The 12,758-nt window shown below is 44.4% G+C and overlaps 1 protein-coding gene across 1 annotated transcript; it reads left to right on the forward strand.

The window, feature by feature from the left end:
- The first annotated feature begins 3,515 nt into the window (after positions 1 to 3,515).
- LOC134488503 (procathepsin L-like) lies at positions 3,516 to 9,575 on the forward strand. The gene is made up of 7 exons (XM_063290970.1): positions 3,516 to 3,650; positions 4,067 to 4,189; positions 4,992 to 5,150; positions 5,469 to 5,693; positions 6,082 to 6,250; positions 7,865 to 7,967; positions 9,349 to 9,575. The coding sequence occupies exons 1-7, from the start codon at positions 3,522 to 3,524 to the stop codon at positions 9,443 to 9,445; spliced, it is 1,005 nt and encodes a 334-aa protein (XP_063147040.1). The 5' UTR covers positions 3,516 to 3,521; the 3' UTR covers positions 9,446 to 9,575.
- The last annotated feature ends 3,183 nt before the right edge of the window (positions 9,576 to 12,758 follow it).

Genomic DNA, 12,758 nt, shown 5'->3' on the forward strand with positions numbered 1-12,758 from the left:
TGAAGTTGCCCAAACTTGAAATAATTTGTTAAATAAATCGTGATCTCCCAGGGAACCCTGCTTGAGAAACCCTGCTATAACTTATTTGTTTATTTTCCTAGTATTTGTTTAATCATCACATTCCACCAGGATTCATGGCAGCTTACCATCTGTAGAGAGCAAGGGAAGTGACCTTAATAAAAATATACAAGAACAGGAGCAAAAGGGCTGAAAGATTCTTTAAGTTCTGGGAAACAAGACAATGTTCAGAAGTGGCTCAAGCAAACGCCTCCTAATTCACTGGGGCATAAGAAGGAATGGATACAATTGGACCTGCAAGATTCTGTTATTATAACCTTTTCTAGTCTTCCCATGGAGTTGATTTTCTGGTCTGGTCTACCTACTGAGGCTGACACTGTTAAATAATCAACAAACAATAACTTTTACCATAGCATAATACGTGAAACACAAACATTATTAGAAATATAACAAGCATTCCAATAACCAGATCTCAACCCCTACAGAGCCCTTCTGAAAAGTTCCACATTGACAGCTTTCCTGAAAGTCAAGAGCAAAGGCACCATCTGGGTCTTCAACAGAAGGCTGTCCCCACAAGCAAGTGCCCCAACAAACATGCATAGTCTTCTTGTTCTCCTCTGATTCTCCTGCAAGGGAGGAATCCTCAACACACCTACCCAGGATGTACACACTGGACTAGTAGAACCATTTTCAAGCAGATGGTCCTACAAGTACAAATAGGGCTTCAAGGTCAAAGCCAGATGGTCCTACAAGCACAAATAGGGCTTCAAGGTCAAAGCCAGATGGTCCTACAAGTACAAATAGGGCTTCAAAGTCAAAGCCAGTGTTCTCTGCAGAACAGAGGATAATTGTCATGTTGTTGCTGTTACCCAAGCGTTTGTTGTGATGAGTGAAATAGTCAGGAAACAGTAGGCTTCTGGAATGCTGGTGGCCAGGAATGACCTCATCCTACTAACCTTTCCCTGCTCCTTATTTGAAGGGGGGGGGGAAGCTTAAAAACAAAACTATCCACGTCTTTGAAATTATTGAATACCCCAAGAATCCAACCATTCTCATCTTCCCCAATATTGGCCTCAGCTGCTCATCCACTTTGGACATTTATGCTATGCACCTATTTCCCCTCTGATCTCCAGCTTTTTAATATCCAATGTTCTGGTTTTGGGAGAAAACGCATGGAGGTGCTACCATTCCTGACTACCCCGTTTGCTAGAAAAGGTATTTGGGCAAAGAGGGGTAGGGAAATGATCAGAGACAGAACTTGTGTCTTTGGGTGAGATGGACTTCTGGTTTGGTACAGCCTTCTCAGTGATGGTCCCCTCCTTTCAGACAGCCTACACTTGGATATGCAGACCATCTCCTCCTTAGCATTTGAGGCTGAATGAAGAATGTTGTGTTCAGAGTGCTGGAAAGCATTTGGCCCAAGAGATCAGAAAAAACACACACCAGGCATTTCTATAAAAATAAGTGTATTTATAAAAAGCATAAAACATAAACAGTTTCCATATCCAGAGCTGGATAGGCTCAAAAGCTTCTTACATAAACATATTTACAGGCTCATGCATTCACACACGCAGAGCTGGGAGAGAGGCTGCTGGAAAGAGAGGCTGCAAAAAGGAAACTGAAACTGCTTGTAGCAAGTCTAGGCAAGTTTCCTCCAGACAATCAGCAGCTTTATCTTATATGGTCATCCTTTTCATACCCCAACCTGAGGACAATTAAGTTTGACCTTCTGACTCTGCCAAAGTGAGTTGTTACCATATAACTTAATTCCTCTAGCAGAAAATTTCTTTGCAGAAAACACCACATGCCAACATGTTGCTGTCCCCAAATGTCGGCACACCAATTGGTAATCATGACTAATGTTCTTGCTTTTAACCTAGTGCTATACAGTATTGATATTTTATATTGAAAGACAATCAATAAATAAAACACTCTGGTTCTCACAGTACAATCTTCACTGAGATACTCTCTCTTTTTTCTGTTTCAGCAGTTTCTGGACTCACTTTGTGATCACAGAATTTCTTTGCTTTCTATAGCTTTGTGCACATGGCTGTGGATTCCCTGTGGACAAAGAACAGCCCACAAAAATTGATGCAAAAAATGGGTTGGTCGGTGGCAACAAAACAGATTCTGGAAGCCAACTAACCAACTTTATTAGGGCAGAAAGTTGGGCAGAAACTAAACATTGAGAGAAATTGTACTGTACGACAAGACAGAATATAATGACAAAACATCACAGGTTCTTACCGACAGGCCACAGCTTAAGACCCTCAAACACATCATCAGTAAGTACAGCCCATATCAGTCAACAGCACTGCACTTTCACAAACCATGGGCCTGTATTCGTACTCCAACAGCTACCCAATTTAAAACAGTTACTTAAATCAGCAATTTGCAAATAATAATATTAAAATCTACTAGACTAAAGTCTATACAAAAAAAACAACTTTTCATGAACAAAAATAAAAGAACAAATTATAAAATATAGTTGTTTGTCAAACAACTTTATATGCTAGCCGAAATTGCATGCAGAATGCATGTCTGGAAAAGAGAACGGTCTTAATAATTTTATTAATTTTAAAAAGGTTCATGATTGAAGAACCACACGTGACATTTGCACAAATAAATATCAAACCTAAATTCACATATGTATCCCCCCACAATGGGTAACTACTGTAGTTGACTTTGAACAACTCGCTTGGGGAAGGAGCAGGGTAGAGCACACGCCTCTAGGACTGACCGACAGAGAAGCTAGATAGAAATCAAACACGAAGTTTATCTTCTTAGGACATTAAAACTGTTGCAACCACAGAACGCAGAGATGTTTCCAGAGATAGGAGATAAAAATCCGTTCAACAGTCGCAACGGTGGCTTGCTTCCAGCTTTACGCTTTATAGAATCACCCAACACAAGATGCCCAAGAAAGTGAGATTTGAAAGGACATTATCTTATTGAAATGAAAAGCGCTGCTCCCCAGAGACACGCAGAGATAGGTTAGGAACAGCCTTGCAGAAGTCAGCTGAAGAAAGTGGGAAGTGGTCATGTTAGCAGCATCTGCCTGTTATAAAAGGAGCCGCTGCAGCTGTGTTTGACAATTGCCGCTTTGCCTTACGTGGGGAGCCAGCTTGAGGTGAGGTCTCAGCTGTCTGTGGTCAAGTCCACCCTGCGTAGCTCTGGCAAAGCTGTCCTTTCTTTCTCCAGTTGCCCTTAGACTAGACTGGCCAGAGATTTCCATGGCTTTCACCGGGTTTGTGTATTTAGAGACAGCAATTTATACAGAATCGTTTTAGTTGTTTGTTTGTTTGTTTGTTTATTATTCAAATTTAGCCACCGCCCATCTCCCCCAAAAGAGGGACTCTGGGCGGTTCCTTTTTTAACATTCAAAATCAGAGTTGGGAACCAGTGGCCAACCAGATGTTGCGGGCCTGCAACTCCCAGCGTGCTGCCCCATTGGCCATGCTCCCTGGGATGTTCAATTCTCTTCCTTCTCCTAGAGAAAGACAATGCCGTCCATCCCGGTGGTGGCCCTGGCCTGGCTGGTCTCCCTGAGGACTTTGTCTGTGGCACTGGATCCAACCCTGGAGGGGACATGGAGAGACTGGAAGGCCACTCACAGCAAGGAATACGCCGAGGTGAGTTTGCTCCAGTAGAACTCAGGTTAAATAGCTCTGTGTTTGCTCAACAAGTCTGAAACAATGGGAGTGAGTTGGCTGTCACGTTTGCTGATCTCAGAGGCTTCTGTAGGCTCGTCCCAAAGTAACAAATCCTACTTTCACCTCAGGTGTTCCAATTCTGTACCTTGATTTCAACCTAGAATGGAAAGGTTTAACAAGTGACTTTCTGCTATCAAACTTCAGACAGGCTTTGCAAGGAATGATGCCCCGTTTGCTGGCTGGACATTAAAGGAGCTTGGTGCATCCCCAGGCGATCGAATCCTAGCCCCAGAACCATCTTATGGAGGAGAGGAACGCTAGTTATAAGCCTCGTAGGTGCCACTTGCTTGGGCAGATGGGACTAAGGGGTCTTACTGGTCTTGGCTTCCCAGCAGGAGGAAGAAGCCTTCCGAAGAGCTGTGTGGGAGGAGAATCTGCGCATGATCCAAGACCATAACAGCCAGGCCGACCTGGGGAAACACACCTACAGGCTCGGCATGAACCACTTTGGCGATTTGGTAAGCCTGGATCACTGCTAGCTTTTAATTCCTGATTAGACATATATATCCCCTTTCCTCTAGGAGCTCCCGATGGCCTATGTAGCATTCCCACCTCCCATCTCAACAGTGTTGAGAAGAAGATTAGGGTGCTTTCTCTATCTCCGTCCAAAGCCACCCAGGGAGCTTCCTTGGCTGAGGGTGGTCATGAACCTGGGTCCTCCCAGGCCGTGGCCTCTCCCATCCTACCACGTGGCAGAACTTGACTCCAATCTTAAGTGTTATACTTATGATCACCTGGTTCCAGTCCTTCCACCCGGCTCCCCCATCTATTCATATCGCAGTTAGAACTGTGGGCATTCCTACCGCTGTATTCCCTTAATCCACATTTTCTACTCCAGTGCCTTCTACCTCCTTTACCTCTTCTTCTTTCCCATAATCCCAGGAAACACATTTTGTTTCACCCCCTTTTGATATCTATCTTGTTGATTTAGTGATGTGTTCAAGGGAACTTATCAGTAGCTCCAGTATAACTTCCAGGGCCTGGGAGCCATAGGACAAAAATTTCAATCCTTGGTGCTCTCTGAGCTTGGTGGTTTCCTGGCAGACATTTCATTACCCAACTAGGGAACATCATGTTTCCTAATTGGGTAATGAAACATCTGCAAGCCAACAACCAAGTTCAGAGAGCCCCAAGGATTCCACGGTTCCACCTGAGCTACGTATATTCTCTTCTATTGAAATTTTACCTACGTTATCTCAATTATACTTCGATGCTGAGGTGATACTTTTGTTCAAAATAGAAACTCTTTGCCATCCTCAGACTAATGAAGAGACTAATGAGAAGCTGAATTGCTTCCGTCCTGACTTGGATGATGTGGCTCAGAAGAATGTGGTCATGTTCACAGCCTCAGAAAATCTGCAGATTCCTGACAGTGTGGACTGGCGAGCCAAAGGTTATGTCACCGAGGTCAAAGATCAGGTGGGTTCTGAATAGCCTGGGTGGACGGTTCTGACAAGCCGTGAACTGAGGACTGGTGTAGAGATGCTTTTAAGGAAAAGAAGGGTGTCTTGATCTGCCCATTTTGCCACAAGTCAGAACTTGATTGATTCATGACAAGAAGATGATGTGATGATGAATTATCCCCTCTAATTCCACCCCCAAAGCTCCAGTCCTGTCAGAATTCAATTTTTGGCCCAGCTACCTTCAACCAGGAACTGAGAGCACACAACTTGTTACGGGAATATAAACTGAGCCTTCAGATGCTCAGTGGGTCACTGCAACTTTCTTTCTGCACAGGGTGAATGTGGATCTTGCTGGTCCTTCAGCGCCACTGGAGCTCTGGAAGCTATGCATTTCAAGAAGACGGGGAAGCTGGTCTCGCTGAGCGAACAAAATCTTATTGACTGTTCTGTGAACCAGGGGACTAGCGGCTGCGAAGGCGGATGGATGCACGAAGCTTTTGAATATGTGCAGAAGCAAGGAGGGATCAATTCGGAGAAAAGCTACCCGTATGATGGAAAGGTAATTCTGCAGTATTCCTGTGCATGCTTCAAACGAATCTGCTTTGTTTTGCTTCCCTTTCCTAGTTCAAAATGCCTCCAAGCAACACCATGGAGAGACTTCTAGTCATCAGTGGAGGCTGTCTTAGGCCATCAACAGCAACATTTTGTTAGGTGAAGTAAGGGAGAAGATAGAACACCCTGATCCTCCTTCATCCACTTAGAGACGATGATGAGATCTTCAATCCATGTGGGCGATAACACCTTGACTTTTGCATTCTGCCTGCGCGTCGGAGAACTGCATTTCTTCACCACTGTCCAAGCCCACTATCTTACACTACCCGTTTTGACAGGGAATGTTTCTCCTTTCTACACCCACAGGACTAACTATAGTCACTATTTTTCTGCAGGATGATTATAGCTGTCGTTACGACCCTGAGAATTCTGTTACCGGCTGTAGCTCAGTAGGACTTATCTTGACAGGAGATGAGGAAGGCCTCCAGCAGGCTGTCGGCACAGTTGGTCCAGTTTCGGTTGCAGTGGATGCTCGGAGTTCTGAGTTTCACTTTTACAAGTCGGGTAAGGTTCCTGGGAATAGGGAAAAGGCCTCTTGCATTTGAGCTTTGTATGTTCCTATGATTCCCCCCATTGACTAATACTCAGCATTACAGGTGGGCAAGCCCGCACCTTGGATATGGAGTATTAATATTATTCCAGGTATGAACACATGCCTTTACTTTGCTAAATCTGGAGGTCAAATAAAAAAGGAGGGCTGCTATAATCCCAGAGCAAAACAGTAGTGTAAATTTGTACTTTTAGAGGAGGTATATACTGCATCACACCTATTCACATTTTGGTAAGGTGCAGAGGCTACACCAAAAGGTATATGGACCCAGAAAAATAATTACACATTGTTTCAGTTTAAATATAATGAAAGTCATAACATTGGACAACTGTATTAAAAACCTTGGCTTGCTAATGGACGTTAGACTTTAATTGCATTGTTTCATCGCTGCTCCATTGATGAAAAATAAGTTTGCTTGTATTTTGTACAGAACAGCAAAATAAAGAGTGCAAAAACTCAATAATGCATGGTTTTAAAAACAGTGGTTTTAGAAGGACTGTTCCTGAGTGCTGGAATCTGACCTTAGCAATGATGAGTAAGCGGGAGATTCACTTACAGGAAATGTACTATAACGACAGGCAAAAGCTCAGCACCTGGCTAGTTTCATGCTACCAGGAGGAGATTGCCAGAGCATGCACTCTGTGCATCTGCGTGGCAAGAAAGGCTGGAAGAAGTCACGAGGGGACACAGGGTAAATCCTTCCCTTGCCTTCCACACCCACTCCCTCTTTTTGTTTAGCACGTTCCCCACCCTCAACTCAAACAGTTTTGCTCGGCAAGATGATATGTACAAAGTTGGAGGCTATCTGGGCTCCAGAAAAACACTATTTTAAAATAGCTGCTAAAAGACCCCTTCCACACTGGGGAAAGCGGTTGGGACAACATAGTTCCGTAGTTCCCTTGGAGTTTTTAAAAACTAGGGCAATCGGTCCTTGAAGGGTTTTGTCCAGTCCTTGAAAAATATCTGAGTGGCTCTAGGTAAAAGCCTCCCCAATGGTACATGTTTCAAATGAGAGGTGCTACTGTATTATTTTTCACCCAATAATAAGAGGTGCTACCATTACAAAGGGTAAATTCTTGCCAATTTCTAACGCAGCTGAGATTGGGAGAGGTACCGTGGTGTTGGAGGAAAATCCTGAGAGTGCCTTGGACTGCAAGAAGATCAAACCAGTCCATCCTCCAGGAAATAAGGCCAGACTGCTCACTGGAGGGAATGATATTAAAGGCAAAACTGAAATACTTTGGCCACATAATGAGAAGACAGGACACCCTGGAGAAGATGCTGATGCTGGGGAGAGTGGAAGGCAAAAGGAAGAGGGGCCGACCAAGGGCAAGGTGGAGGGATGACATTCTAGAGGGGACGGACCCGTCCCTGGGGGAGCTGGGGGTGTTGACGACCGGCAGGAAGCTCTGGTGTGGGCTGGTCCATGAAGTCACGAAGAGTCGAGTCGGAAGCGACTGGACGAATAAACAACAAGAAATCCTGGCTGTCATTTTGGAAATCCAGATGAGCTTGCAAAGCAAATGGGTTTTTGCTTTACCAGATGTTTTCCCATCCTCTCTCTCCAGGCATCTTTAAAAACCCCTGGCTTGGAGACCCATATTTGACTCATGCTGTGCTGATGGTTGGTTATAACAGCTCCGGTTCCAAGTACTGGATCTTGAAGAACAGGTGAGCAAAGAGAAGTGGGTGCTGGCAGCTGGGTAACAAAAGGGCAAGTTCTACCACTCTAGAACACATGCATTGTTCTCATGAGACTTTCCCACAGGACCACTGCTTCCCCAACAGATGGGCTGGATTACTGTATCCATGAAGCACCTGGGGATGGTAGGAGTTGTAATCCAACCCATACGCAGGATGCCAGTTGGGGAAGGTGATCTCTACCCTCACTAGGGTAACCAGAAGACAAGTTGGAACATTTGCCCTCACCTGGAACTTTTGTGTAATCAAATGCCTTTCTCTAAATCAGTGTTTCTCAACCTCAGCAACTTTAAGCTGCGTGGACTTCAACTCCCAGAATTCCCCATGGCTGGCTGGGGAATTCTGAGAGTTGAAGTCCACGCAGCTTAAAGTTGCTGAGGTTGAGAAACACTGTTATAAATGGTGGACAATGCAACCAAGCATCCAGGAACAGTCTCAGGAGATCCCTTGTTACCCTCCTCTTCTTTTAATATTCTACAAAATTTCATGTGATACTATCATGCTGTTGCTAAATTACAAATTAATACTCATTGGGGCTGAGGTTATCCGGATACCTCTAAAATCCTCTGGGCTCAGGTTTGGCTACCTTCTGGACCGCTGCTCTCTGCAGGATCCACTAGAACATCTCTGGCAGATCTCTGTCCATTCTGTTTGAAGACCTATCTCACTGGCTGACACCTTGTACAGTCAGGGAGGACCTCCTGATGTGTAGCCTGAATCTCCTTTTTTGCACTCTAATTAACAAGAATGTAATTAACCAAATGTTTCTGGTTCTGGTCCTGCCCTCTGGGGCAATATGGAGTAAACCTGCTCCCTCTTCTATGTAACAACCCATCAGATATTGAACTTCCCATCAGTCGTCTCTTCTGCAGGCTAAGCATACTCAGATCCTATAATCCTCATATGCTTGGTTTCTGTCCTGAAGGCATGCTACACATCCCCTGTGAAACTAAGGTCCAGAAAACTGGGTGGTTCCTGCCCTACTTTCGTATGTAAAGATGGCTGCCTCCCTGTTAACGGGAAGGTGAAAAGAATTATTCCTTTAATAATGTTTTGTGATTTCATGCTTTAAGGTTCTATTATATAAGCCCAACAGAGTCTTATGATGGGGGAGACTCATCAGAATCCATCAAGAAAAACAAACAAATGTATGGGAGGCCAAGGGATCTCCAAAATCTGCAGTTCAATCCCCTTTATTATTTATGTAGCCCCATTCTTGGCTCTGGGTACTTGGGGGACCTTCGGCATCCTATGCAGGTCTAGCAGGTCTTGACTCTCAGAGTGAGAGACGACCTCTGATGATTCCCTGCAGAACTGCTGAAACAAACCGCTTGCACGCTTCTCTTCACAGCTGGTCCAGTTCTTGGGGTGATCAAGGATACATGTTCTTGGCACAAGGATCAAACCAATGCGGCATCGCCAACATGGCTTGCTATCCCATTCCATAACCAGCCAAGTGGGCATCTGGACCATTTGAGAAGCAAAGCTGACAGCCACCAAAAAGAAACCACTGCTTCCGAAGCTTCTGGAGAACTAGGAAGGAAATGCTAGGAAAATTAATAAATGCTTTTAGGCAACGCTGCCCAAATCTGACCAAGCACATGGCTGTTCTATTATGTGTGTGAGTTTGAATGGACACAGCGACGGTATAAATCCTGGCAGACTTTCTCACAGAATTCAGAATTTCTGGTGCATCTAGCCCTTTAAAAAGCACATAAAATGCGTTTCAAAGGTATAGAAGTTTCATACAAACCCAGTTTGAGATAACTTTTAACAAGCCAATCGTTGGAGGCCTAGTTCTCATTTTCTATGCAATATCTCTGCGATGGATATCTGTAAGGCAGCAAGAAACAACCTCTATGTCCTGGCACCATTTTCACATCTGTCATTATGGCTTGTACCAGAGAAGATCTGAGTTCTAACTTCTTAACCCATATTAGCATCTTGGTTCAGAGATCACCCTTATTCTTTACAAACCACAGCAACTGGGTTTGGGCAAGATGCTAAGCCAAAAAAAATATCCAAATTTTGGCTCAGAGCAATACGTAACAAGCAAACCAGGCTGTTCATATCAAACTTCCAAGGAAGTACTGTGTGATACTGGTTTTTTTCAACAGTGTGTCAACTTCCATTCTTAAAGCTGCCATTCCCACGAGTTCAAAACTAATTTTAAAAGACAAAACCTTGAAATACCAAATCATACATTCAGTATGTTTTATTCCAAGCCCAATTCTACTTTCTATCTGCTAGCCTCAATTCTTAGTGAGAAATTATGAAGAATTATAGGTCTTCACAGGACTGAAGGGCAACTCAAATGGCTGGGAGGGAAGTGACTATTCCTTTCCTTTGGGATCATACCTCCTTCTCTGAAAAGCCATAATGGTGGAGTCAATCTGCAATTTAAAACCCAAATCAAAGGGATATCTGCATGTAGGCAAGGAGTGCTAGAGGCAACATCCCGCTTCTGCTCTTCCCATTTCCTCCTAGTCCATGGTGTTGTTATCCCATGGTGTGTGATAAACCAGGGTATCTCATACAATCTCATAGTGAAATCCAGAGAGAAGGGCAGGCAAGCTTGGGTTCCAGATTCAGCTCTATTAATTGAATCCTGAGCTATTTCTAATTTTCTGCACACAAGATTCTCCCTCTCCTCTGGTAGAGCAGAAGGGAAACCTGGCAAAGAGGAGGAAAGCTGTTGGTAGGCCACCCAGTCGTTCAGCTTTCAAGATCACATGGATTTCTCAGTCCTCAGAAGGAAAGAGAGGAAATCCTTGGTGGAAAGGACACTTGCAGAGATGCGGTATGAATGGGACTAAATCTGCCTCAGCCCCTTGTGTTTCAGACCTCTCCCCCATAAGAAAAAGTGGGGGAGAGAAGCAGAAACTTCAAGGAAACCAAAGAAAATCGGTAATTTCCACTCAGTAGAAAGGGTGATTTCTGGATTTGCTGATTAAAAGTGTTGAATATGGGACAGAGAGGAACTTTGTGATATAATCTTAGAGCGGGGGGGGGGGGGGGATAATAAGTTGGTCTGTAACTGCTGTAAAGAAGATCAGAGGTCGCTCCTTTAATTGTCTTTTTCTTTTCTTCTTTCCTTATTGGTATTGTTTCTCACACTTCCTTTTACCTTCTACCTTTTTTCTTAACTTTCCTTTATGTGTGTTCTTATGTTTACCTTTTATTCATGTAAAAATCTTCAATAAAAATTATATATATATATATATATATACACACACACACACATATACATATATACATAGGTAAAGGTAAAGGTTTCCCTTGACATGAAGTCCAGTCGCGTCCGACTCTAGGGGGCAGTGCTCATCTCCGTTTCAAAGCCGAAGAGCCGGCGTTTGTCCATAGACACTTCCTCCGCGGTCATGTGGCCGGCATGACTACACGGAACGCTGTTACCTGCCCGCCGAAGCGGTACCTATTAATCTACTCACATTTGCATGTTTTCGAACTGCTAGGTTGGCAGGAGCTGGGACTAGCAACGGGAGCTCACCCCGTCATGCGGATTCGAACCGCTGACCTTTCGATCGGCAAGCTCGGCAGCTCAGCAGTTTAACCCGCAGTGCCACTGCGTCCCATACATATATACATACATACACACATATACATATGCTAAACATATACACATACATATGAAAATTCCACTCAGTAGGATCACTTTCAGTCAACTTTTCCCTCACAGCAAAATTGAGCAGGATCATAGCAGGAGCATTAAATCTAAACTTTTGTTTATTTCTTTATTTCTTTATCAAATTTGTCACCACCCATCTCCTCCGACCGTAGGGACTCTGGGCGGTTTACAACACAGAATAAATATACAATAAAATATACAATAAAAACTCAGATAAATACACGATAAAATTCCAATGAAATCCCTTTAAAACCAAAACAATTTCTTAACTATCCCAGCTCATAAAATCCAGATGGCTGTGATCTCCTTCAGTCATTATGTAGGAGGGGCACTTCAAGGCACTAGCCAGCCCCAAGCATGTCGATTCTCCTCCCTGCCCCAAGCCCGGTGGCAGAGCCAGGTCTTCCAGAGCCAGGTCTTCAACTTCCTCCGGAAGGCTAGAAGGCTAACACTTTTCCTGGGGAGTTTTGTTCACTCTCACTTCCAGGACCACAAGGGATCCTGGGAGGGATTGGACTTTTCCCTCCTGAAGCAGAATGTTGCCAGGCCCTGTGATTGGCTGCAGAGAAGAAATCTATCACCCAATCAGAATGCCTGCATTTCCCACCTTTTGGCTCTGAGGCGCTAGAACAGGAGAAGCAGCCAGGGCCTGTGATTGGCTGCAGAGAAGAAATCTATCACCCAATCAGAATGCCTGCATTTCCCACCTTTTGGCTCTGAGGTGCTGGAGCAGGAGAAGCAGCCAGGGCCTGTGATTGGCTGCAGAGAAGAAATCTATCACCCAATCAGAATGCCTGCATTTCCCACCTTTTGGCTCTGAGGTGCTGGAGCAGGAGAAGCAGCCAGGGCCTGTGATTGGCTGCAGAGAAGAAATCTATCACCCAATCAGAATGCCTGCATTTCCCACCTTTTGGCTCTGAGGTGCTGGAGCAGGAGAAGCAGCTGGTTAAATTTCAGAGGACCCCTCCCTGTCTCCCCAGAGTCCCTGAGAGACTGTGAGGGAGTCCCCAGGTCCCTTGTAGGAGAGCCTACTAGCTGTCCTAGGGAAAGAATAAAGAAGACCCATGAAAAGGAATTAGAAAGAGCTACAAAGAAAGAGTTAAGACAGGTAGCCC

Source organism: Candoia aspera, chromosome 1 (assembly GCF_035149785.1).
Source record: "Candoia aspera isolate rCanAsp1 chromosome 1, rCanAsp1.hap2, whole genome shotgun sequence".
In the NCBI taxonomy this organism is placed as follows: domain Eukaryota; kingdom Metazoa; phylum Chordata; class Lepidosauria; order Squamata; family Boidae; genus Candoia; species Candoia aspera.